The following is a 26,264-nucleotide window of genomic DNA, read 5'->3' on the forward strand; positions in this document are numbered from 1 at the left end:
AGTGCGAATCCTCTTTATGAATTCAACACTGTTGGAGACGGTGTGGGTGGTCTTGCCAACTAGAGGAGAAAGAAGTCTCGAGACAAATTTAGACAGCTCGTAAGTCGGTGATCCACAGCAGGATACAATTGGTCTCAGTGGTGTGTCTTCTTTGTGCACTTTCGGTAGGCCGTAAAACCGTGGGATCTGACATCCGGAGGCACGGAGGTGATTACGGGTTGACTGTGTGATCTTCCCTTGTTTCAGCCAACTGTTGATGAGGATATTCACCTCTGATTCCCATCGTTCTAAAACTCTGTTGGGGTTGATGGTCAGGGGTTTGTATACGGTGGTATCTCGTAAAAGTAGTAGCGCTTTCGCCATGTAATCAGTGTGATCCATTACAACCGTACGGCGGCCTTTGTCTGCCGGTAGAATGACGATGGACGAATCCTGTTTCAATGCCTTGAGGGCAGAAAACTGTGTACGGTTGAGGTTAGAAGAGACGGGGCGAGCACGGTGTAGAACTGCTGCAGTCTTCAAGCGGATTGTGTTGGCTACATCTTCTGGGAGGCGTGATAAGCTGGCTTCCACACCTAAGGCGATGTCGGTGATCGGCGGGTGCTTAGGAAGAACGGCAAATGTCATGCCAAGAGTCAATAAGTTTATTTGGTCCGCAGATAACTGTTTGCTGCTTAGGTTCAATACGAAGTCCGTGGAATTGGTGAGAGGGGTATTACGTTGGCTGCGAAATTGACGGGATTCATTAATCAAATTACAAAACTTACGTTTCTGTCGGGCACAATAAAGATCTGATTCTCTGACGGCCTGGTGACATAAAGTGTTGACCACATCGGTGTAAACGGGATCGGGAATCAGAGTCTTAAGGTCGGCTAGTAGGGTTGCCTTGCTCGCTGAAGCACGTTGTATGTCATGATGGAGGCAGCCGATCCATATACGTAGGGTTTTGAGGCCGAAGTTCCGACAGGCACGTCTCATGCGCTCATTAGAAAACGGTTGTTTGTAGCGAAACCCTTTCGGTATAATCTCGTTAGCTTTGCACCTATGCGCAAACCTCAGGTGTTGTCTACTACGGGCTATAAAGATAAAATCTTTCTGTAGTCTCACGACCATGTCGTATGCTGGTTGGCCAAGAATAGTACGAACATAACGAAACAGGCCTACGCGCTCTGGATTCATTAAGAATTTATTACAGTATACACAGAGCGTACAAATAAAGGAAGAAATATATGAGCTTTCGGCTATATGGTAGCCTTCATCAGAATTAAAAATACATGAATGGCAGTTGGAATGAAGATGTGCACTGCCAGGTGCGTGAGACGCGAGGTTTAATTGTTTGTTGACGTCTGTGGCTGTGACGCATGATGACGTGGCCAGCGCTTGTCCAATGATAGAACTACTGACTCTGTGATCGGGTTGACTTGGCAACCACTGTTCCTGTTCAAGGATTTATCCGAAGATTTTATATTTAACGATTCCAACCAGGTACGTTTTAGGTAATGGTGGGATCTGTCTACCACCACGACATCGCGGTGTGGGTCGATGTCGTGGTGGGTTGTCCAGACATGATTATAATATGTGATAAAGCTGCTATAGATTTCCTTATCCCACTTTTTTTTTTTTTTCTATGTATAGCATGACAATGGACTTTCACAAAACAATTATTTGGATAAAGGCATAATAATTACATATTGATTTTGAATGGATTTGCTTTTCTTATAGTGGCAACTTACACATTACAAATTGGGTTAAATGCATATAATAAGGTAAGTGAAAACAGAAAACCAGTGCGTATCTAAATAAGAAACAGAAGGTAATGTTAATTGCATAATACATTTAAATGGATATACTGTTCTTACACATTAAGTAACAACTTATATATGCAAGTTAGGTAGGCTGTACTCACAGGGCACTACCGCCTAAACATTCAAAATACCACCTCTCAGTGGTCAGATGCTCTATAGAGCTCATACTAAAGGCATCAGTCTAGAATTAAATAGAGAGGATTAATCCTAAATCATTGGGAATTGTAATATTGGATGCTAAATGAATCTGATATTGAGGGGATTGGTGTGAGGTTAAATATAAGGGATTAGCCCTAAGCCAATGGGGAGGCTGGATAGTTTGCAGTATTGGATTCTAAAATCTAAAAGGGAGTTAGAAGGGTGAGGTTAAAAGGGAGAAGGGAAGGGAATGGTCCTTGACCAATTGAGAACAGAAAGGAGTTAATAATGGCTCAGGAAAATGAGAAAAATAATTAATTTTAATTTTAGCAAGGAAGATATGCTTCGATAAAGAACAGGTACTCAAAATATGTAGGAAAATATAATAAATTGGGAAGAACTAAAATAAACAAAATGGATGGGATAAACTGGAGAAAAAAATAAATAATAATAATTCTAAAAGTAAGCAAAGCAATTTGATCTAAATATTAAATAAAACTAAATGCCAGGGTTAAACTTGTTCCTTCAGCTTCTAAAGTAGCTGCTGTGGCTCCTTTCTGCTATCTATCAGTTGCGAGCTTTCCTCCCCCACCTTAAACTGATGCTTTTGGTATTAACTGTATTTAGCATTGAATATTAGTATCACTCTAGCCTCTCCATTGGCTAGGGATCTAATGATGCGTGAAAACAGTTTATCCATTTAAATTTATTGATTTAATTAGTATTCCCTTCTTGCTTAGGGTATTTTATTGTGATCATAATTTACTGTCATCAGATTAGTTTCCCTTTCTTAAATTTTGGACCTGCTTACATTTGATGTTAGGATTCAGAAATAATCCTGGAATATTACCAGCTGACAATTTACTGTCAGTATTGTGTGTTGTAATGATATAAGTATCAATAAAAATGTGACTTCATTTTTTCCAATCCCAGTGTTATAAGAGTGCCTTAATAATATACATCTATATTTTTATCTTGCTTCTTATTTTATAATAAACAAATATCATCATACCAATAAGCATTTGAAGGATTGACACAGTGACTCAGTGTATAGGGGATTACTGTAATTTCATGAAAATTTGTTCATTTGCAAATGTTAGCTAGTTTTTTTCCTATATAATTTTAGCGTGGAATCAAAAAAAAAAGTTTGGTTTGGCTTTTTAAGGTTTGTATTTTGGTATAAAACATTTAGAGAATTTTAGCCTGAAAGGCATCATCTAGTTATCCAAATAGCAATCACAAATGAGATAGACACTTCTGTATAAAGATAACTCACCTCTTAATTCTGCTTATTTAAATTTCACATTTAAGATTGAAACTAAGAGAATATAATAAACTGTGGGATGGGAAACCATGGTATAAAATCTGTATCATTGGAGTGTGTACCTGTCATCATTATTTTAAAAAAAAAGTAAGGGGCCCTTAAAAAGTAAAACAGTAAGGAAATCGCCAATTTTTTTTGAGGTAATCTTCATTGTCAATTACTACGGTATAAGGATGAGCATGGGAAAAACAGGCATTTTCCCTTGTTCTTATGAAGATGACCTCAAAAAACCTGCCCCTCAATGTGGGCACCTGTACGTGGTGAGACCTCCCAGTGATGCTGCTGGTCTTCCAGATTAACATCACTGCGCTCCATTGCCTAGGATCTAGGCTAGTATTAATGGAATCTGGCATGTTTGCCATGTGTTGCAACCTGTGGAAATTCGGAAAGGGGGATCCTGGTGGTTGAGGGGCCCAGCTTCAACACACCACTTTAGCTCCTGCTTCGACAAGACGGATGGTCCTGGATGGCCTGGCTAGGATCAATCAGCTAGTGCGTTCACCTGCAAGGGTCAACCGTGGCAATGCCCCTACCCTCGTGGTCCAAGGGACAGGATTCAGGCTGGCGGCGATGAGGGTATGGTGTCCCACTCCCGAGCGCATTTATTGGTTGCCAGGTAGTGGGAAAATGTCGTCGTTTTTCATAAAGAAAGGTTTAAATGAGTTAGCACGTTCCCCTAAATCAGTTCTGGAGACCTCTTAATTGAAAGAAAAAATGATAGGCATTTTGATCAGCTACTCTGAGGAACATCATTCAGAGGAATACCCATAAACATGACACCACATAAAACACTCAACTCATCAAGAGGTGTTATTTCAGAGTTGGACCTTCTCGAGGTTACTGAGGAATAAATCTGCTCTGAAATAAAACCACGAGGAGTGATTGATGTTAAGAGAATTAATGTACATAGGAATGGGAAACTTGTTCCTACCAGAAATATAATCCTGACTTTCAATTCACCAATATCTAATGAGATTAAGCTGTCTACATCAACTGTCTGTGGACTGGGATAAAATCCGGAAAATGAAGGGAAAATATACATCTCATCCTTCGTCAATCCTAGAATATAATGGATGCACTATTGCAGAGCCAACTGCAATAGCCAGTGCTCTTGGGGTAACATTTTCAAACTTCTCTGTGACATCATCTTGTTCCCCAGAATTCCTGGTCCTGAAATATAAAATCGAAAAACAGACACTTCATTTCAAATCAAAGGGCTTTTATTCCTACAATGGGCCATTTACTATACAGAACTGAAAAGAGCTCTCATCCTTTCTAAGGCAAGTGCTGTTGGACCAGATGACATCCATTATGAAATGATTAAGCATATTTAACCAAATTCTATGGATCACCTGCTCCTTCTATATAAAGAATCTTTATTGAAGAGCAGTTTTCAGATGCCTGGTGCAAGGCAATTTTGCAAAGCCAGGAAAGGATCCTAAAATCCCTACTAATTATCATCCTATTGCTCTGACTAGCTGTCTGTGCAAAATCCTGGAGAGAATGGTGAATGCCTGTCTTATATGGTACTTAGAATTAAATAACCTTCTCTCCAACATGCAGTGTGGCTTCCGAAAAAACAGGTTAACCATTGATCACTTAATTAGACTGGAAACATACATCCGGGATGCTTTCCTAAAAAGAGAACATCTGGAGTCTGTATTATTTGACAATCTCAAAATGAATATGACACAACTTGGAGACTCACATCTTAAAAGATTTGCATAGTCTTGGTCTTAGAGGGCATCTCCCTATTTTTATTAAAAACTTTTTAGCGAATTGGTCCTTCCAAGTTCGTGTGGGATCCTCACTCTCATTCCTTTTGCCAAGAGGAGGGAGTACCACAAGGATCAGTATTAAGTGTCACACTTTTCACCATCAAAGTAAATTCCATCACAGAACAACTTACTCCTACTGTAAAGAGCACCCTCTATGTCAATGGTGCCTCCGTAGCCAGGTGGGAAGGAGCAGCAGTGCGTAGCACACGCTTCTTGATTAGACCGGGGTTCGAGCCCGTCACCACCAAATATGGAGGATGCGGAAAGGTCAGGGAATGACCATCGCATATCCCGGAGCAATATGGCCTCAGTTGCTAATGCTCCTAAAAAAAAAACTATGTCAATGACTTTAGCATATTTTCTCAGTCATGCAACATGAGGGTTATTATGAGGGAAAGACAACTGCAACAAGCCATTGATCACCTTAATTCCTGGGCACTTACTAATGGATTCAGGTTCTCACCGCAGAAGACTGTAAACTTCTGTCGTAAGTGTAATCTTCATCCTGAACCTGAATTAAGGCTTGAACAAAATGTTATTCCAGTAGTGTCAGACACAAAATTCTTGGGACTAGTGTTTGATAAGAAGTTGACCTTTCTAGAACATATCTGTCAACTCTGTACAAAGTGCATGAGAGGACTAAATATTCTTTGCTCTCTCTCTCTCTCTCTCCCCCCCCTCCTCTATGCGTTGGGGAGCAGACTGATACACCTTATTACATACCTACCTTGCACTTGTACAATCCAAACTAGATTACAGGTCCCAAGTATACGCTTCAGCCAGAGATAGTACAGCAGGCCCCCGTTATAACGCGGTTCGCTTTATGCTGATTCGCTATAACGCTGTTCTTATATTATAACCCGTATCTGACTATAACGCTGTCACAGATCACTATAACGCTCTTTTACATATTGCATTTTTGGCATATTTAACGAAATCGTTTAATTTAATGGAGTCGATATCTTGAAAATGGCCGATAAGAATGAAAGAGCAACAACGTCTGGGCGCAGCATGAAGACTATAAATGTAAGAAAAAGACTGAATTTGAAAATTAAATTAGACATTTTGAAGCAAATCGATTCTGGTCAAAGACAAGCGCATGTGTGCCATAATTTAGGATTTGCAAGTTTAACTGTAAGAACAATAATAAAAAAATAAAGAATTAATTTTAGCAGCGGGAAAGATAGCTGTTCCACTGCAAGAAATTATGGCTAGGCCGACTATTAGGATTGAAATGGAAAGACGTTAACTAATTTTATTGAAGATAATATCCAATGCAGAATTCAGTTAAGTTAAATATTATAAAAGAGAGAGAGATTAGCCAATATGATGATCTGAAGAAAACTCACCTAAAAAAAAAAAAATGTGGAACCATTTAAAACTGGTAAGGGCTGGCTGGTTGAATATATTTAAAATCGAGGGAGAAGCTGCAAGTGCAGATCAAGGAGCCGAAACTTTCAAAAAAGAACTTGTTAAAATTATTGAAGAGGGGTATTGTGAGTTATACTTCTCAACAAGTTTTTAACATAGATAAAGCAGGACTTTTGTGGAAACGAATGTCTAAAAGAAGTTTCATATTGAAAGAACAAAAAAAAAAAAAAAAAAAAAAAACATGCCAGGTTTCAAAGCGGCCAAGGATCGGGTGACTTTACTGTTGGGTGGTAATGCTGCGGGGGGTTTAAAATTAATACTCCTTTTAGTTTATTTAGAAGAGGACCAACCCTAAATGGACACAGTTTTCATGATTACATTCATCAATTAAATTAAATCAATTTAGATCAATTAAATTCATGATTTTAATTGGTATTTTAAGTTTAATTTTGATATGTAAGTAGTTACCACATAATTATATACGTATGTAATGCAGAATATTTTATATGTACAAATATTTGAATATTAAATATTTTGACCGACATTTGTGCATCTTTTCACTACCGTTTATTATTGATTAGGAAATATCCTATGGTACCGACCGCAACTTACAAATACATATGTTACCTTATGGGAAAGTGGCGCTCGCTTAGCGCGGATTCATTTAGCGCTCTGTTTTTCCGGAACAAATTATCAGCGTTAGGCGGGGGTCACCTGTATAGTGTACTTCGATGGGTGGACCCAGTGATATCTGTATACTTTGGTACATTTCAAACATCTCCTGTCCAGAGCCTATACATGAAGAAAATGAACTGCCACTCTTGCTTTGACATAAGCAATTGTCTTTAAAGTATCTTTAAAACTGAAATCCCTGCCAGACCATCCTATGTGGACATCCATCTTTGAGCCACGTTGGGAAAATTTGTACAGTGCCTGTCAGACTGCAATCGTCTTTTCAGTATTCATGTCCAGGAGCTACTCAGAGAGTTTAACATCATGATAGACAAGTTTGGGCAAACACCAAAGCATTCCCTTCAACCCTGGCATACACATATTCCACTGTGCAACTTTTCGTTTAAGAACTGGGTAAAGTCTGAGACTCCATCATCTGTCTACCTGCAGCTCTATTCAGCACACCGAGCTGAACACAGACTTTCTGCCAGTTTACACAGATGGCTCGAAGTCGGAATTAGGTGTAGGATCTGCCCTTGTCTTTCCAGACACCACTATATCTCAGCAGATTCTTCTTGAATCCAGCAACTCTGCATGCAGAGTTAGCCTTGGATCACTTTAGAACTTGTCAATACCAAAGGTCAATAATATATTCCGATTCTTTGAGTATATTACAGGCTTTATTATCTTTGAGACACAACTCCCATCCAGTTCTCTGTCAGGTTCAACAGAAGATACATTCTCTTTATGAACACCAGTTTGATATTCTCTGTTCTGCTGGATTCCTAGTCACATTGGGATAAGGGGAAATGAATTTGGCCTACATGGCAGCCAAATCAGCAACTCCGATTAATAATCTTTGCCTGTCAGTCACCTATACAGACTATAGACAAATAATACACAACGAGATATACTCACAGTGGCATGAACTATGGCATAGAAAGAGAACAAATAAATTATACCAGATAAAGCCTGTAATTGAAACATGGCAGTCTCGTCTGCGCAGGAATAATAGCGAGGAAATTGTTCTTGCCTGACTCCATATAGGATACAGTCATCTAACTCACTTGTTCCTGCTGAGGGCAGTTGACCCTCCTATGTGTGAGTCTTATGAGACTATTTTATCTGTAAAGCATATTTTAATCGATTGCATTAATTTTACCTGTATTCTCAATATATATTTTGCAGCTTTTACTCATCTGACTGGGCCTTATGCACTCAGTCAGATTTTATCAGACGACGACCATGTGTCAGCAGTTTTAAAGTTTTTACAAGCTATTAATAGATACATGCATACCTAAATTAGATAATATACTTTTAAACTTATACTGCTTTTTATTTTTATATATATAACAATTTGACAAGGTAACTTTTTTAAATGTTATCAGAATCTCTATCTTCTTTTACATTTTAATTTCTTCCTGGTGCAGTATAATCACAGTCATTTTTTTCCGCCAGTAAAATCAAAATCAATCAGTCAAAAAACCTGTGCTCTTTTCTTACTGTTTTACTTTTAGCCCCCCATCCCACTTCGTTTTTTTTTTTTTTACAATGACAGCTACATACTCCAATGATGTACTTTGTGAAGATGGCACTTTCTCGTGGTTTCCCTCAGTTTCTTTATTCTCCTAGTTTCAACCTTCCATATGAAATTTAAATAAACAGAATTAAGAGATCTGTTATATTTATAAATAAGTCCTGCTTTCACTTGTGAATTATTAAACATTTCAGTAAACCTTACTAATAAAAGTAACTAATTAAATATTGAATTAATTAAATACAAATAATTCTGCTGTGCAGGAGTTTAACCTATGTAATGTAATGCTATTTACAAAGTAAAATTCACTTGATGACAAGAATTCATGTGATTTAATTTATTATGAATGATGTTCTTCTTTCAAACTTAAATAACTGGTTTATCACCATACTTTGTGCCATAAAGAAGTTCAAGGCAAAAGCTTCCAGTTAAAAAAAAAGTTATAAAAAGTCATTATACATGTTGGGAATGGCATCTTTATGTGAGCAAACTGGGTTTGCTGCTTAATGCATTGATCTTGTATTATGAAAGCACTTTGTCATGAGCTGCCTTGGTTTAAATAAAAATACACTTTCCTGGTGGAGAAGTATATTGCTTTTATTTAGAGTATGTGACACTACCCAGACTCTAGTGCAGTAAGTGAAGTAATTATGTCTATTGCACTTACTATGCTCGAATTTCTTAAATGACATTGATGAAGGGACAGAGTGCACGATGTCTAAATTTGCAGATGTTGTAAAGATTCGTAAAGTAATTAATGATCACTGCCAAGCAGAGCTTCTTCAGAGTGACCTAGATAGACTTCAGGGATGGTCAGAAAAGTGGCAACTATGCTTTAATCCAGCAAAGTGCAAGGTCTTACGGTGCCTCCGTAGGCAGGTGGGAAGGAGCAGCAGTGCATAGCACACGCTTCTTGATTAGACGGGGGTTCAAGCCCGTCACCACCAAATACGGAGGATGTGGAAAGGTCGGAATGACCACTGCATATCCCGGAACAATATGGCCTTAGTTGCTAATGCTCCTAAAAACCAAATAACAACATAACAGCAAGGTCTTACTCCCGGAGAATAGTAATCCCAAAATAACGTATACACTCAGAGAGTTGAACTAAAGTCAGTAGTGGAAGAAAGGGACTTGGGAGTTATGGCACGGTCAGACATGAAGTTCTCCGAGCATTGTAGACAGGTTGCAAGGAAGGCCCATGGTGTCCTATTAATGATTTATCGAACATTTGTTAGTAGAGATAAGGAAGTCATAATCCCATTATATAAGGCTATTGTTAGATCACAATTGAAATACTGTGTTCCAGTGTGGAGACCACACCTAAAAAAAGACATCATGCTTCTTGAAAGGGTACAGAGATAGGTAACTTGCCTGGTGAGATTGGCAAAAAGATGTCCTTAGGAGAAAAGGCTTCAAGTATGTGGGTTGCACAGCTTGGAAACTTGCAGGCGACTTGGTTGAGATGTTTAAGGCTCTGAGAGGCAATAGTATAATGAACGATGATGAAATTTTCATGGTTACAAATGGTTCTAGAACTAGGAACCATAAATTTCAGTTATGGGGAGAGATGTTTAGACTGGATTGCAGGAATTTTTATTTTAGCTAGCAAGTCATAAATTACTGGAATAAGTTACCTAAATGGGTGGTAGAGGCTGATAGTTTGGGGAAATTCAAAGGTCAACTGGATAGTTATCTACAGGAAGAGGGAAATGCATAGGTTTTCTGTTTCCTTTTCTCTTATTACTATTTATTTTATTATTATTATGTTTTTTATTTTTATTTATTTATTTTTTTACTGGTGCAGCTTCTTTGCACCATATGGCCATTACTAATACTAATACACCATCTTGAATCTTTCATATTGTGGATATATCTCGTCACTTGGTTCAAGCCTTCACAATCCTTCCTACCCACTGATGTGCCCTGGGTGCCAAGCATTCCATGGCCAAGTGATTTCACTATGTTCCTTAAAGTATCATTTCTAAAGAGGTTTTCAGCGAATAGATTCTATTTCGTTTCAACTACCAATTTCTTTATTTATATATTAGAGTAGATCTTTTGTGCTACAAGAAGTAGGCAGAGGCACAGAAAAGAAATTCTTTCTGTTTTTTTTTTTTTTTTTCTAATACACTAACGAGCTAACTCAGCCATTTGTCACCTTACGGCATTGCTTCTACCTCCCAGAAAGGAAATCCACCTTTCTGTTTCTTTTTCTAACAGCACTAACATGATAACTCAGTCGCGTGACCACCTTGTTGCAATCCTCTTGCCTCCCTACCACCCAGAGCAAAAAGGAGCAAAAATGACTGTGACAACTTTCTACTGATTAAAGAAGTCCAAATTCCATGGATCTACATCAACCCGATGATGACTTATCCAACCCAAAGAGACTAAAGATGGATGCTCCCTGAGTAGAACATACAAGTTTCCCGATTCTGCATTCTTTAACAAGCCAGTCCATAAGCAGTCTATTACTATTTCTTGTACAGATATGTCTATAAGGTGTAGCTGGTTGAGGCCACAAACACTGAGTCTCTTCTCAGACCCGGTTCATTTGTGGGAGTCCAGTTAAGGTATCCCCACATGCCACAATACCGCCAAAGGTGTAATTTTCAAAATGGGACCTAATGAATGTCTTAGAGGAGGGAATTGTCCAGGAACTGTAGGAGCAGAAGGTCACACAGGAAAAAGAATTATGCTGAAGAAAGATGGCAAGTTTATTCAAACTTGCAGCATCATACTGACATTTAGTTCATCAAAACTTTAATTTATCAATGCAAGCTGGGTATTTGAACTGTTTCATTCATGTACATTTGCAAATACATGTACATTCTGAATCCAATAAGATGTTATAGGTGTCAGAAATTTGAACACTCTGTCTGTCGAGGTGACTTGGTGTTCAGACTGGATCCAAGGAGTATGCCCAAGATAACTAATATTCAGTCTTCAGTTTGTCCTGATTGTAAAGGCAATCACCCAGCCTTCTCTAAAACTTGTGAGCAGTGAAAATATGAGGGGGAAAAAAATCCATAAAAACAAGATAGAAAACAAAGTCATATTCAGAAGACAAGAAAACAGTTACAACAACATATGCTAATACGTCTGTATGCAGAAACCTTCCAAAGGTTTCTTTCAGTATCACTTCAAACTGGCGCCTCTGTAGCCAGGTGGGAAGGAGCAGCAGTGCGTAGCACACGCTTCTTGATTAGACCGGGGTTCGAGCCCGTCGCCACCAAATACGGATGATGTGGAAAGGTCGGGGAATGATCACCGCATATCCCGGAACAATATGGCCTTATTTGCTAATGCTCCTAAAAACCAAATAACAAACAAACAACAAACAATCACTTCAAACTGACACATAAGTTCCACCAAGCTTCTCCATTTCTGAATAGGCTTGATCTTTGCTCTCTTCTACACCTCATAACAGCACAGCAATCTTGATACCACCTGCTGCTCACACAACTCCTGTATGACCTGCCCAAGCACAGGTTTGGTTAGGTAGAAAGACATTGACTCCTTCCTTATGGATACCACTCACTAAAATTTTCAGTCAAGAAACCAATTTGGAGTTCCATCCAGAGGGGATATAGACACGCAACTTTTTTTTTTTTTTTTTTCAAAATGAAATAAAATTAAAATTGACCAGCTCAAGCATACTTCCAAAAAAACAGACACCCAGCTTCTTTGTTTAAATCAAAATAAATGAACAGCATCATCCAATGGAATTGCAGAGGCTTTCAAGGCTTTGATGACACACATAAGATAATTAAGCATCATAATCCAGTTAGCATCTGCTTACAAGAGACATATTTAACCTCAGGTATTTTCTCAATAAAAATTACTCTTTTGACAAAACAGACCTATTACAAATAATGCTCACAGAGGAGTAGCCATACTGCTAGATTCAAGAGTCCTTTGCAAACACATTCCTTTAAAAAACTCCATCGAAGCTGTTTCAATACCTTTAGCGATTGGTATTACCTTGACACTTGTTTTGATGTACCTGTCACCCAGTCATCATTTGTACTAATCACAAACATTAAAATCTTATTCTGCAGTTGCCAACTCCTTTCTGTTTATTGGGCTCCTTCAGCGGGCAACATTGTGGGGCTCTCTTAATGCAGATGGACAAGGACAGCTCATTGATAGACAAAATCTAATCCTACTAAATACTAGCTCACCAACTTGCATCCCTCTCTCTCTATATAGAAAAAATGACTACAATAGATCTCTCTATCTGCTCAGTAACCCTCTTTGATAGTATTGAGTGGATAGTTCATGATGACCCACTCCATAGTGAACGTTAACTCATTAATCTGTAAAATTTAAACATTTCCATAGCCTCAGAAAAACCACATAAAATTCCATAAAATTGAAATTTTTCCAGGTGTATTGGGCAAAATACACTTCTCAACATATCTTTTGATGATAAGATCATTGAATCTTGCCCTATTGACATAGTAACCAGTTATGTTAAGAAACAAATACTAGCAGCTGCGTCCATCCCAAAATCGCAGTCAAGCAACCCATAGAACAATAAATTATTATACTTCTGTGTTTGCTTATTATATAACTATAAATTGCAAACTGATTCAGCATTGCACTGGTCACCCATCTAGTTGAAATGGATGACCAGTGCAATGTTGAGTCAGTTTGGTGTGAAGCAAACACTGGGAAAACAAATATGAGAGTTGGATTGTGCTATAGGCACAATCCAACTCTCATATGATGAGTATACCAAACAGTTATACAGAGAAATAGAATAGTGCCAGTAAATCAGAATGTGCTATAATGGTAGATTTTAACTCTCCAGATGTTGATTGGAATTTCTTTGTTTGTCACTCTCACACTAGCAAGATTTTGTAGTTTTCTTGGATGGCAGTTTTGTACAGCAGCAGCAGCATGTTAGAGAGAGAGAGAGAGGCAACAAGAGGAAGCAATTCTTTTGATTTATCAGCATTGATTCTACATGCATTAAGAATTTGCAGGTATAAGACCCAGCGGATAGGATCGATCATAGTGTACTACTGTGGAATTTAATTAAAGACATAACTGCTGCCAAGGGTAAAGGGAAAGGCTTTTTCTTTCATAAGTGTGACTAGATTGGTTTCAGACAGTTTTTAAATTCTATGCAGTAAGACCAACTAATGATGTTACGAACAGCAAATTCTAAATGGGAAACATTCAGGGAAGTAATTATAGCAGCTACTAGTCTTTTCATACCAACTAAGAAATACTGTTAAAAGTATAGACCTAAATGGATCTCAGGTGAACTGATGAGATTTGTGGCAGAAAAGAAAAATGACTGGGATGCATATAAATTATCAAGTGGTACAAATGCCTATGGTATATATAAATTAATCTCTAATCAAGTCACAAAGGAGGTTAGGCAAACCAAGGCAGATTACAAGACATCTCAAGCAAGGAAAGGAAACTTCTGTGTGCTTATATTAATGAACAAGCTGCTAGGACAGCTCATGCTGTTTAGTCAATGATATTCAGAATCACATTGGGCCACTTGATATCAATGGGTTAACTTTTGATGACCCTTCTTAGGTTGGTGACAAACTGAATAGTTATTTTGCATCTACATTCAAACAGGAGGAATTCTTTAGGGAAGTTGATGCCAGAAGTTTATAAAACTCTAACAGGGAGCTAAATGATTTTGCAATAACTGAAAGGACAATGGAAGAGATATTGTTGAAGCTAAACATAGAAAAGACACCTGGGGGTGGAAGGAATCAACAAAGGAAGGCAGCAAAGGAGCTAAGCAAACCCTTTGCCATAATTATGAGAGCATCCTTGGATTCAGGGGGAGGTCCCTATGGACTGCAGATGTGTGACTTCATCCCCAGTTCACAGAGGAAGGCCAAAAGGTGACATGAGTAATTACAGAACTGTTAGCTTAATGTCTGCTCCCAGGAAAATAATGGAATCACTGGTTAAAGAAGTAATGTAGGACCATCTAGACAGGAATGCAGTTATAGTGCAGTCACAGCATGAATTTGTTAAAGAGCAGTTTGTCTGGCCAGTCTGATTTGATATTACGATGCACTGACCAAGGAATTGAATGCAAAAAATAATGTTGATATCTTATACTCAAATTTCAGGAAGGCTTTTGATACTGTTGAACATAAAAGACTGCTGTACAAATTTGAGCAAATTGGCATTAAGAGCAAGTTACTACTATGGATAAAGGAATGGTTGGGTGGGAGAAGACAGATAGTGGTTATTAATGGACACTGCTCTTCTTGGACTAATGGCATTAGTGGAGTCCTCCAGGGTTCATTGCTGGGCCCATTGTTGTTTCTATGTTAATTAATGATATTGATGAAGGTATATCAGGTTTACTGTCTTAGTTTGCAGTTGAAACAAAAGTTGGGACCGTGGCTAATGACAGTAATGGTGGTATGCTACTGCAACGGGATCTAGAAAAGTTAAGCAAATCCACTGAGAAATGGCGATTGAAGTTTAACACTAACAAATGCAAAGTACTTCATATGGGTAGCAGTAATTACAGATTAATAATCTACCAAATGTGTGGTACTATACTCAGGGTAGTATTTAATGAAAAGACCTGGGGTAAATTTGGAGTGAGTCAGTTATGAAATTCTCTGAACAGTTCAGACAAGCTGCTAGGACAGCTCATGCTGTTTAATCAATGATATTCAGAAATTTTTCTACTACTAGAAAAATTTAAGATAAGGAGGTGATTATCCCTTTGTGCAAGGCCATGGTAAGTCCGAATTTTGGGTACCATAAGCAGGTCTGGAGACTTCATTTTATGAAGGATGAAGATCTGTTGATAGGTGCAGAGAAGGGCAACGAGATTTGTGAAGGGAACAAAAGGGTGCTCCTACCAAGAAAATCTTTAGTTCTACAAATTGCAATGTCTGGGAGATCTTATTGAGGTGTTTAAGCCGTTGATTGAATTGAGTAAGCAAAATTTTGATGTCATTCTTCCTCTTGCTGAGGCTGCACACACACACACATGAGGGAGCATAAATTCAAGTTGCAGGATTGATGTGCAGAATTTTGCCTTCCGCCAGCGGGTGGTTGACTGTTAGAACAAACTTCCATCTGTTGTGGAAGTGGGTGATTTGTATGAATTCAAGGAAAAAAGTAAACTTCAGCCATTATCAACCCACTGCAGGATGGAAGCCTCCTCAACAATTCATATTGAGGGAATTCAAGGAAGAACTAGACAAATTCTTGGTTGCTATGGATGGCTGATGTGTGCGGTTTTTTTTTTTTTTTTTGGCTGATGCTTTATATGCTTGCTTTCTTGCACCATTTGCCACTAGTGATACTATAATATTATTCATGGAATGAAGACTGTAAGGGTGCAAAAAAGAGAAAAAGAGCTGAGCGTGGAATGTGTTCCACAACACCCTACCACCACTAATCTTATAAATTGGACTTTTAAGGCCCACCAAGGTCTGCCACATCAAGAAGACAGCTAAATAATACACTTGGATTCGATTTGCCACTTCAGTTAATAAAAATACTGATGTAAGAATAATATGGGGAAAATAAAAGCAACTAAATGGCAAGTTTCCTCCATTATCCTCTCCATTTTCCAACTGGAATGGACAGGAGCTTTCTACTCCTGCGGAGATTGCAAATATTGTAGGGGCCATATTTTCTCAGTCATCCTTCAACTACATATGATCCAATTTTTCAGAAGCTTTAGTTGGAAAATCACAACTGAAGTTCAAAGCCACATCTTTATCCTAAAATCAACTACTTACTAATGTTGAACTTCAAGAAGCCACAACTACCTCAATGAACAGTGCTGCTGGCCCCAATGAAATATATCACACAATGTTCCAACACATATAATAAAGCATTATCCTCACTGCCAATCTCCTTCAATTGCATCTTTGTCAAACCAGGGAATATCACTCTATTCCTCACAACTAGATCCATTTCTCTTACTAGCAGCTTTAGTAAAACCCTAGAAAAATGATACTATTGACTGATTTGGTATCTTGAGTTCCAAAATGTAATCTCTGATAATGAATTTGATTTCAGGAAAAGTGATCATCACAGGATCTAATGGTTAGAGCTGAATCAAACGTCAGGAATGTCTTTATCCGAAATGAGCATCTCATCATGGTATGACTTGACATAGAGAAAGCCTTCGACACCACATGGTGTTTTGGTATCTTGAGAGATCTCCGGCGCCTCCATAGCCAGGTGGGAAGGAGCAACAGTGCGTAGCACACGCTTCTTGATTAGACCGGGGTTCGAGCCCGTCACCACCAAATACGGAGGATGCGGAAAGGTCAGGGAATGACCACCGCATATCCCGGAGCAATATGGCCTTAGTTGCTAATGCTCCTAAAAACCAAATAACAAAATAACAGAGATCTCCATTCTCCTGACCTGGCAGGCCATTCAGTATATTTCATACAAAACCTCCTTCGGCATAGACCCTTTCAAGTTCACTATTTGCAAGTCGTCTCACAAATCTGTATATAAGAGAAAGGAGTGCCACAAGACTGTTCTCAGTGCCACCTTATTTGCAATAAGAATAAATCATATGACCAAAAATATTCTGAACACTGTCATGCCTCTAAGCCATTTCTGACCATTTCTTGCAGTTCACAGAATACGAGTTTCATTGAGATGCAACTCCAAATCTTAATAATATTGAGCTATGAATGGCACAAAATGGGTAGCAACTATCTTACAGAAACCTAATGTCACACACTTTTATAAAAACAGAAGATGCATCCTTATCCAGAGCTGTACTTAACAAGCTGTTTTATCTGTTGTGAATAGCATTCATTTGTCTCATTGCTCTAATTTTAAACAGTAAGTTCAACCTCTTTGATTACATTAAGCATCTATGGACTACTTGCCAAAAAAAGAGAACATACTCAGTTTTTTCTACGTGGGGTGCAGATTGTTACACCTTCACTTGTATACAGCTCTAATAGTTCTCTCCTTGATTATGGTGCCCTGCTTGGGAGAGTGTGCTAACACATCTTGCTCTTGTTCAACACATTCTCCCTTCAGGATTGCTGTAGTTGCTTATATGAAAGTTGTTACTTCTGTACTATGCAGCTAAAATTTGAAGCCTGTCTACACCCCATCCCCCATTTGTCCTGTGCTTAATGATCCACAGTTTACAATGTACTATAGAAGGAAATCCAGGGCAACACTGGTATCAAACACTAACGCAAACTTGGAACACACACACACCTTGACAAAATCCTCCAAGATCCAAACAGGTTGGATTCCTCCCCCCCCCCCCCCACACACACACATGGTCCTCTATTACACATTCCCATGACAGTATTTCCTAAATTGGGTGAACATTCCCTTGAAAATGTCAACTACCACCATATAATTACGTATTATCCACACACACAAAAATATCATTTAGTCATGAGTAAATCATGGACTGGCACAGTATGGCCAGGCCTTCATGCCAAATAGCCTCAAATACAACAACAACAACAAAAACACAAAATTATCTGCATTTTACAAAAACATATACAATTGGTCAAAGTCTGATAGTGAAGTGAGTGATGCAGCCATCCTCCTCTATAACACCATCTCTATATCACTTCCCACTGAATGCAGCAGCTATATAGCTGAATTATGTGCCATCAAGCTTGCCCTAGAAAATATCCTCTAATCTGTCCATCCAAATAAAGTATAATATGTACAGATTACTGGTAACCCTCATATAAGACAGTAGTTACATTCCTATAAAATCTCGTGTAGTGTGAAACTGTGTTATACAGGACTAAAAACCAGTATAAAAAGGGATTACATTCCAAAATCTAACAAAAATACATAATTTTTTTTATACCTACCGGAAACTGAATTTTTTATTAAAAAAATAGTAATAATTTAACAAATGTCTTACAAATTGTGATACATATATATCAGATAATGTATGTTCAGTTAATTTTCTTCCTCTTCATCGCTGCTAAGCACAATCAAATAAGAACGCTTCCTCTGTTGCAAAATATCCTCACCTTCTGAACTTTCTTCTGCAGCATTTAGATTTTGTATATCCTTTGCTCTCTTTAAAATATTAGTAATCTGGGTTTGTTTGTTTTTGCTTGATAGATCTTTGTAAATTTCATGGTATGAAGCTAAGCATTTCTGAAGCTCTCTTTTGAACTTTGTGCTCCTTTCAGTCGAAGGATCTGCATTCAAAAAATAAGATTCTAATTGCTTAGCTCAGTTTGTGCCTTCCCATATGCTTTTTAGTGTAAAATTTGGAACTTCAGAATTTTCATCTGAACTATCATCCTCTGAATTGATTTGGTTTACTTCCAATGCCATTTCCACCAAATCCACTTTTCTAGCCTCTTTTTCTACCAGTAATTCTTGAATGTCTTTAGTAGTCATATCATCAAAACCTTCCCCTCCTACCGAATTAGCAAGTTTTACTATGGCACCGATTCCGTTTTCTGCTGGTTCGACCATATTTCCTGAATGAACTGACTCTGGCCATACATTTTTTTCAGCACACATTTAATGTTGACAGTTTTACTTCTTTGAGCAATAAAGCTATGATTCCAATACAATCCACAATTGAAAAATGTTTCCATGCATCCGGCACTTCAATAAATTTGGAATAATTTTTTTCCAAAATCCATTGTAACGATTTTCTGATGTAATGAGTTTTAAAGGTAGATATAATGCCTTTGATCTAATGGCTGAATTAAAGTTGTATTAGTGGTAGGAGTAGGAACATTACTTCAACATTTGGATGGCCTGGCAAAATAAACTGCAGCCATTATCAATCCACTGCATGATACTTTGAAATCTAGATTTTTCTGCTTTAAATTGTTTTCCACAGCTGGTACAAAACAATTTAATTTAAAAACCATTCTTTAAATCAACAGTTACCCAAATTATGCATAAGTTCCTTAGGCATAATTTAGGGCTGGAATTTAATTCACAACAAAAGAAATTATTCCAAATACGATTCTTAAGAACAAAGTTTAGTAATACATACCTGGAAAAATATATAAATGGTCAAATAAAAACCAAAGTAACCTTACAAAAACCTTAAAATTCACAAGCTACACTCTTTGAAGTCACAATAAAACCTAACACGGGGATTTCCCAACAAAATAAAATACTGGAATTTCCCAATAATTTTTTTTGCATAAAAACTAGCAAATTAATAGCGGGGATTCACAAAAAAGAAAGGAAATGTTTAAAAATTGCATCCAACATAATAACAGGGTTTCTCCCATACAAAGCTCAAAAATACCGTGTCATGTGGGTTTGCCGCAATTCTCTAACTGTGTTAGAACGAAACTGTGTTATATGAGTACCATGTTGTGCAAGGATTTCCACAATTTATCAATTGTGTTAGAGTGAAACAGTGTTGTAGAAGTACCATGTTATATGGGGATTGCCTGTTATATATATATATATATGATATAATATAAAGTGGGGAAAAAAGTGAGAGAGTGATAGAAGGTAACAACAACAAAAAATATATATGTATATAATAAATAATTACAAAAATGATAAAATAAGGATGTTGCCACACAACTTACCAAACTGGCTTCTTGCGAGGTGGGGCGCCTCCGTAGCCAGGTGGGAAGGAGCAGCAGTGCGTAGCACATGCTTCTTGATTAGACCGGGGTTCGAGCCTGTCACCACCAAATACGGAGGATGCGGAACGGTCAGGGAATGACCACCGCATATCCCGGAGCAATATAGCCTTAGTTGCTAATGCTCCTAAAAACCAAATAACAAACAAACATCTTGCGAGGTGCCAATGGCCAGGATTGCAAACAAAAACAACATGTTCTTAATTTTTTATGTAAAACCACAAGCCACAGGGTTTTTCTGCCTTCTTGGGTTCACTTTCTTGTTATTCTATTCTATATATATATATATATACACTCTCAGAGTGCACTGTTAGCCTTACAAAATATCCCCCTCACCTACCTATCCTTTAATAAAGCATATAAGCACTAAACTGATGCATATCCATGAACATCAGCAAATGGTTAGTTGGCATTTGCCGGATTCCAGGCCACATTGGGATGCCAGGAAATGAACGTGCTTGTTGTGTCACCCAGCATCCATCCAACAGAGCCTTGTCACATTGTTGCATTCCATATCTTGACTACAGATCTAGTACTACAAAGAATATGTAAGGAACAGTGGACACTTGTGGCAAGTTCAAATACATAGCAAGCTCCTTCAAATAAAACCATACTTATATGCCTCCAGCTTACATGTAAGGAGAAAGTAATCTTAGCCAGAGCTAGAATTGGTCATACTCACCTTACTCAACCTTTTCTCCTCACAGGACATGGTCCTCCACAGCATGTTTACTGCAACTCACTGCTCACAGTGAAGCATACACTTGTTGAATATACCTTATACAGTCATGCTTGGCAAATCTCAATCAGTTTTCTATCAAACCTTGAAGAACCTTTGATTCTTTACCATATCATAGGTGGTGATAGTGAATCTATTGGAGTTATTCTGTTTTTCTAAAAGAGGTACAATTTTATGATCATTTCTAGCTATTCTAATAACAGTTATCATGTATAGCCTTCATATTGTCAACAGGTGAAGTATCCCCTAAGTAGCCCTTGTGCCAGAAGTAACCACAGCAGCCTACTGATAGATCCCAAAAAGGACCCAGGGCTGGGTGTATCATAAACTTTAAATAAAAAGCAAATGTACTTCTCCACTGGGGCAATGCTTTTTATCATATTAGTGAGACACCTAAGTAACCTGTGTGGCAAAGTGTCTACAATTTGAGATCAATGTACAGAGTAGTAAATCTGCTCACAGAAAGAGGCTTTTCCAAACATGTACAATGAACTTTTTATACTTTATGGCCTAAATTTAAAAAGAGGTTCCCATGAGATTTTCTCAGTTGAGTGTAATTTTTGCTTTAAATGGTGTTTGAAAATTGATCTTTTATGCTAAAAACGGGTTAGAAAAATTGTGCCTCCATGAAAACTAAATTTGAGAAATCCTGCCAAATTATTAAACATCCGTCCTCATTTTGAATTCTTTTGTTAGAGGGTTATATTATTTTTAATTTGTGTAATGATTGCTAATGAATGGATTAAACAAAATTGGATTATATGAAGTTTATAGCATTATACAGTACTTACTTTTCTTTTTCAGATAAGCATCATAACTGGCTGGAAATTATATTAAGCCGAAATAAATATATTATTTTTTGAAATTATAATATAACAGAATCAAAAAGCTGCAGTTACCTGCTATTTTTCTTAATTGACTTTTGATAAACTGATAAAAATTGCTCCTAAACTGGGAATTTGGTTCATTTAGGAGTGCAGAAAGTAATAGAGCAGTATGGAGAATTTCTGAACTATCACATCATTCAGAGAATAATGGTTTAGGTTCACTGCGTGCCAGGTTTGACTTAAAAAATGGCCCTTCCACTCCTACTACATTAGCTGCACAATTTGTTTGTCAGGGAACATCACTCTCAGGAGCAGATTTTGAACTTGTTGGCCTAGGCTACCGCCTCTCCCTAGTCAAGAAACAGATCTTAGCAGGTAACAGTTTCATGGTTATCATATGAATTTTTTTTAAATTTAAGATAAAAAATTAAATAAATTTTTAAATGAATAAAATAAAGGATATAGTTTATATAAAATATATCCTTTGTTTTTCTAGCATAAATAGTTAGAAAAACAAAGGAAACAGCATTTTGCCCATCTGATATTTCATTTTATTGTTTTCTTTTGTTTGAAGTTAGATAATATTAAAATCTATCATGTTTTCAGATATTCTTAATAAATTTTAAGGAACATTTTTTCCATTAATTTCAAGGAAAAATCAAACATTTTCTCATTATTCCCAGTAATGTAATTTGTAGAAATTTACAGTGCCTGAATTGTGCAATTAACTACTCATATGATGCAAATGGAAAAATTGATTTTTTTTCTTTTTATATCCACTCTGTGGGTCATAAGGTCCAGTTGGGAAAAAACTAGTCACTTCTGCCATAAGATTTATACAGTATATTTCTTTATACTTGTCACATACTCCTTTTTAGTATTTATTTCACCAGTTGATATCAATTTGTTAAGTTGTATGGTGTAACATAAATAGTAATTATGTTTACTTACAAAGAAAAATAGAGTAATTGCCATATGAGATAATATTTTGTGCTCCCCCGACCACCTTCTTGAAATGTCTATATGATACAATGGCTAGAGCCATAAGCCAGATTTCAGAACACAAACCAAAAAAAAAAAAATATATATATATATATATAAGGCAACTGAAATGTTTTGTTAGATGGGCTTCTAATATGGGAACAAAGGTTTTTGTAAGAAAATTGACTGGGATGATACTTTTGTTATTTAATTATTTAAAAAAATTTTCCAGTGTAAAAGTTATGTGAATAACAGTATTAGTTGAGTATGGTGTGTTTTTTTTTTGTTTTTTTTTTACAAATTTTAGAAATTTCTCTTTGTTATATGAGTTATTTTTTCTTATCAATTCAAAATATTATGCTTTGTTATATTTATATCACTAAATTTTTCACAATCCTCTTATCCTTACACTGTTGCACAAATTGGAGCAGTATGGCATTGGAGGCAAATTGCTGCTATGGATAAAGGGATGGTTGAGTGGGAGAAGACAGAGAGTGGTAATCAATGGACCACTTCGTGTACTAATGTTATTAGTGGAGTCCCTCAGGGTTGGGTCCATTGTTGTTTTCTGTATTTATAAATGATACTGATGATGTTATATCAGGCTTAATATCCAAGTTTGTAGACAATACGAAGGTTGGCAAGGTTGTTAATGACACTAATGACAGTACGCTGTTGCAAAAGAATCTAGAAAAGTTGAGCATATGGGCTGAGAGGTGGCAAATGAAGTTTAACATTGATAAATGTAAAATACTACATATGGGAAGTAACCTCAGAGTAATGTATCAACTCTGTAGTACTACACTGACAAGGATAAGGTATGTTCATGTCAGATGGCACCTGGGATTTCTCCCATCTCCGCGTGTGTGGGCTGTGTCTGTGCAGTGTGATATGTTGTGCCCATTGTTTATCCGGCTTATTGGCTGTAAGGACCCTAGTGGGGCCCGACGTTGCCCATATCCTGCTACGTGGAGGCTAGCTGGGTGTATCCAGTATCACAACAAATTTCTCTGGCAGGTCCTGCCACATAGTTTCCTGGGATTTCAGTGGCTAGGACCTATATATATAAAAAAAAAAAAAAAAAAATTATGCATTTTATCTTAATGCTTAATGGGATTGCTGTTAGGAAATTGCCGGATGGGGTTGAACACTAAAGAGATGTGTTAAAGGCCTAATAAGTCGGGCAAAATTTTGATGTTATTAAATTTAAACATGTGAGGCTATACGCTAGATAAAAGCTAATAGTGTTAGTTGTCTTAGAGATTTACACGAAGCCGGTAGAATTTAGACATTGGTTAGAATTTGGCGGCATTGTTAAGAGTTACTCGGTCGATTTAATGAGGGGGGGGAGACTGAAGACTGGGGAGGGAACAGATACAAGAATAGGGACGATAGAGTAGGCATCCCCAAAGAGGTCAGTGGAGACGAGCCCCACCAGGCGAAGTATTGGGGGTAGGCAGGGAGGAGAGGAGACAGAGATCTGTCTCCTGACTCCCCTGCCTGGGGATGGGGTTTTAAAAGGAACCAGGTTAGAGTACCCAGTTCAGATCGTCAATGGCGTGTTGGCAGCAAAGCCGCAGAATGTCTTCTTCGGTGTCGCGTCCAAGGAGTGTTGAATCCGGTATGAAGGTCAAGCTGCCCATCCCGCTCCTGGGGTGGGATATGTTAGCTGGCAGTGGGGAACCCACCAGGCGAGGGGGTGGGAGACACACACATTTACTTCATTCATAATCTGCATTCTCACGCTACTTGCATTATTTTTTTATTATTATTATTTTTTATTTATTTATTATTATTTTTTTAATACTTTTTTCTTATTTTATAATTTTTTTTTCTCTATGTTTTTTTATATATATTTTTTTCCAAGTTTTTTATATATATATTTTTTCCAAGTTTTTTATATATATATATTTTTTTTTATTTAATTATTATTATTATTTACTTTTTTTTTTTTTTCACTCAACTCATTCATCTTTTTCTCACACACCAGGAGGGGATGCAATGATGTTTAGTGTAAATTTAAATACTAATTAAAACTAGGGTTATCATCATCATCATCATCAGCCATTTTCAATCCACTGCAGGATGAAGGCCTCTCCAGCAACTTTCCAGTTCCTTCTGTTTTGAGCACTGGCCATCCATTTACTACTCAAAAACTCACGAATTTCATCTATCCATCTCCGCCTTTGTCTTCCAGGTTTTCTTCTAGCTCCTCTTGGGTACCATTCTGTTATTTTCTTAGTCCATCTGTCATCATGTCTTCGAGCTATGTGTCCTGCCCAAGACCATTTTAGTTCTTTAGTTTTGATAAGAATGTCCTTTACTTGAGTTTGCTGCCTAATCCATGTGTTTCTCTTCTTATCTAACAGTCTGATTCCCAATATAATTCGTTCCATTCTTCGCTGTGTAGTTCTCAGCTTCTCTTCCATTCTTTTGGTGAGTGCCCAAGTTTCACTTCCATAAGTCATGGTGGGGATTATACATTGATCCATTATTTTACGTTTCAGACAAACTGGGATATTGCTCTTCAGTATGTGACTATATTTCCTGAATGCTATCCATCCAAAATTTATTCTTCTCTTGACTTCCAGCCATTTATCATTATTACAGCTAATAACTTGTCCCAGATAAGTATATGACTCCACCTTTTCAATTACTGCTCCTTCAATCATTATTTCCCTTTCTGTGGCATACTTGTTCATCATTACTTTTGTTTTAGCCATATTCATCTTTAGTCCAAAATCCTTACTAACTGTGCATAACTGATTAAGATTTTCCTCTAATTCTTTGGGATCGTGGCTTATGACCACAATGTCATCTGCAAATCGTAAATGGTTTAGGTACTCTCCGTTCACATTGACTCCTTCCTGCGACCAGTCTAATCTTCTGAAAGCTTCCTTAAGGGCAGCAGTAAACAGCTTTGGAGATATTGTGTCTCCTTGTCGAACTCCTTTCTCGATTTTAAATTTGCTACTGTCTTTGTCTTGTCTAATAAAGGAGGTAGGACTCTCATATATATTCTTCAAAATCATAATATATGGGGTATCTATGCCTTGTCTTTCCAGTGCCCTAAACATTGCCTTATGCTGTATGGAGTCAAATGCCTTTTCATAATCCACAAATGCCAGGCATAATGGTGTTTTATATTCATTTGCTTTCTCCATTAGCTGTGATATTACGTGAAGGTGATCCATAGTTGAGAATCCTGTCCTAAAGCCAGCTTGCTCTTTCGGTTGATTCTCATCAAGTATTCTTTCTAATCTGTTAGTAATGACCCTTGTGAACAACTTGTAGATGTGGGATAACAAGCTAATTGGTCTATAATTTCCAATTTCTGATTTATCTCCTTTCTTATGCAGCAAAACTATGATTGCATTATTCCACTGCTTAGGCGTCACACCTTTTCTAATGAACTTTGTGAAGAGCCTTGCCAGTTTTTGTGTTATGTCTCTTGCTCCCAATTTTAACAACTCTACAGTAACTTCATCT

At 37.4% G+C, this 26,264-nt stretch overlaps 1 protein-coding gene across 2 annotated transcripts in view; it reads left to right on the plus strand.

Moving 5' to 3' along the window:
- LOC150086924 (F-BAR domain only protein 2) overlaps positions 1-26,264 on the plus strand; it is a 726,598-nt gene that overhangs the window by 630,191 nt on the left and 70,143 nt on the right. For both annotated transcript variants that reach the window (XM_090372823.1, XM_090372824.1), the window contains one exon: positions 21,940-22,169. In XM_090372823.1, the coding sequence (XP_090228949.1) occupies positions 21,940-22,169 (230 nt within the window). The remainder of the gene's footprint in view (positions 1-21,939; positions 22,170-26,264) is intronic.

Source organism: Mastigoproctus giganteus, chromosome 4 (genome assembly GCF_048544385.1).
Source record: "Mastigoproctus giganteus isolate SK-2022 chromosome 4, ASM4854438v1, whole genome shotgun sequence".
NCBI classification, from domain to species: domain Eukaryota; kingdom Metazoa; phylum Arthropoda; class Arachnida; order Uropygi; family Thelyphonidae; genus Mastigoproctus; species Mastigoproctus giganteus.